Consider the following 1,959-nt stretch of genomic DNA (forward strand, 5'->3'; position numbering starts at 1 on the left):
ATATATATATATATATGTATGTATGTATGTATGTTTGTATTGCTTTTTGGGAAATTTACTTGCATACCGCACAACTCCTTTGCATTTACATATCTAACACCTAAAGTTTGATATTTACATTTATAACATTTTAATGTGATAAACCTATGCATGAAAAAGCCTCTTCACTTCACTTCTTACGAGTTAGTAGTTTTGGTATTTTTGATGTGATATTAAAGATTAGAGTGTATTGTATGTAAAAAGTTTAGGTGTTAGATATGTAAAAACATAGGAATTGTGTGGTATGGTATGTATGTAAATGCCCCATTGCTTTTTAAGATTATGCCGTCAGCTTGAAACACCGGTTTCATGCTGCAAGCTGCATAATTTATTCTCTTATGTTTTAGATGTTGCCCTTTACATACTATAATGAGGTCCTGATCATTAACAAATTTCTGTTGACTTTCTACATGTGTTTTTTCTAGCATAAATTTAATTTGGAGAATTTATTATTCCATTTTGCTTCAGGATAATTGAAAAACAAATGTCTCTAGCTGATTTGTTTTTATAGCCTGGTCTATTTAAATATTAAGATAATCTAACCTTCTCTTGTGATGCTAAAACAGACAGAGTTCAAGAGAATTGTATCTCCTCTGAAGTATCAAACAAGATGTCTGGCTGCATTTCCTGATCAACAAGGCTTTTTGGTAATTGCGTTAGTTTTCTGTAGAATTACTTTTAAAATTTAAACTTGATTCAATGAAGAATGGAGCTAGAAATCCCCGCTGCTGTAATTTATGTCTTACTTTATTCCATTAAGAGAATGTTGTTAGTCCTTTCTAAGAAATTATTTCTGAAAAACCTTCTAATTTCTGCAAAAGATTTGTGTTTTTCGTTATTGTGAAAGAGTAATAATGCAATTATGTTGATATTTGTATTTTTTACCTTTCAATATGGATGCGAAGTCCTAATTGCCTATATACTGAAGCAAGTAAGCCATAGTTCAGATTTTTATTTGATTAAATTTAATTGTTTTATGGGCAACATATTTTCTTTTTAATGAAATCACCCTTTCCTTCGAAGTCATTTACTAAGGGCCTATTTCAGTTACTTTTTTTATTTTATTGTGAAAAAATACGATTAGTATATGTTTTAACTATTTCCACTTTTTTGTCATTTTTAAAACAATTCAAGTTATTTTTAAAAACACTTAAAATGACTTTTAGGTCTTTTGACTATTTTTAAAAGTAAACATTACCACAATCATTGTCTGTACCTCTGCCATTGTTGTCTTCTTTCGCCACTTCTATCATTTTCGGCTGTGGCCAACGCTGCAGCTTTTCACAACCATTATTTTCGCTTCATCAGCCATTGTTACCTTGTTGAGATTGTTGTCATCACTATAAAAATAAATAGAAACAACTGATTTTTAACTTACCAAGCATATTTTATTTCATATCAAAATATATAAAAAAGATAAAAAATAATAGTGTTCCCAGATATCTTTAACGTGCCTATTTGTAATCATTTTATTTATTTTAAAGCATATTTTGTTTGTATTTTTCAAATATTTTTGTTTTTAAAATAAATCAACTTGTTTTAAAAAATATTAAAAATAACTTACGTTATTGTCATTAACTTTTAAAATGAAAACCACCCTGCCAGCCATTCACTGCCAGTGCCACCACTGTCCTCTACCGCGATCACCACCACTGTTGCCTTGCCACTAGGGGTGTAAACGAACCGAACACGAACGAACAAAGCTTGTGTTTGTGTTTGGTTCGTTTGAAATTTAGTTTGTTTGAAATAAACTTCTGTTGACATTATTTGTAAAGTCACTGTTCGTGTTCGTTTCTTAACGAACGAGTCGAACACGAGCTGTTCGCAAACGACGAGCCAGTTTAACATCTCTAATATTAATATATATAAATAATATATTATATTAATTATATAACTTATATTATATAAATATATAATATC

The 1,959-nt window shown here is 29.6% G+C and overlaps 1 protein-coding gene across 1 annotated transcript in view; it reads left to right on the forward strand.

The window, feature by feature from the left end:
- Positions 1-1,959, forward strand: part of LOC110022482 (protein RAE1-like) — a 51,322-nt gene that overhangs the window by 18,855 nt on the left and 30,508 nt on the right. The window contains 1 exon segment of the mRNA XM_020721444.1: positions 606-686. Within this exon segment, the coding sequence (XP_020577103.1) occupies positions 606-686 (81 nt within the window).

Source organism: Phalaenopsis equestris, unplaced genomic scaffold (genome assembly GCF_001263595.1).
Source record: "Phalaenopsis equestris unplaced genomic scaffold, ASM126359v1 Scaffold000192, whole genome shotgun sequence".
Taxonomy (NCBI): Eukaryota; Viridiplantae; Streptophyta; class Magnoliopsida; order Asparagales; family Orchidaceae; genus Phalaenopsis; species Phalaenopsis equestris.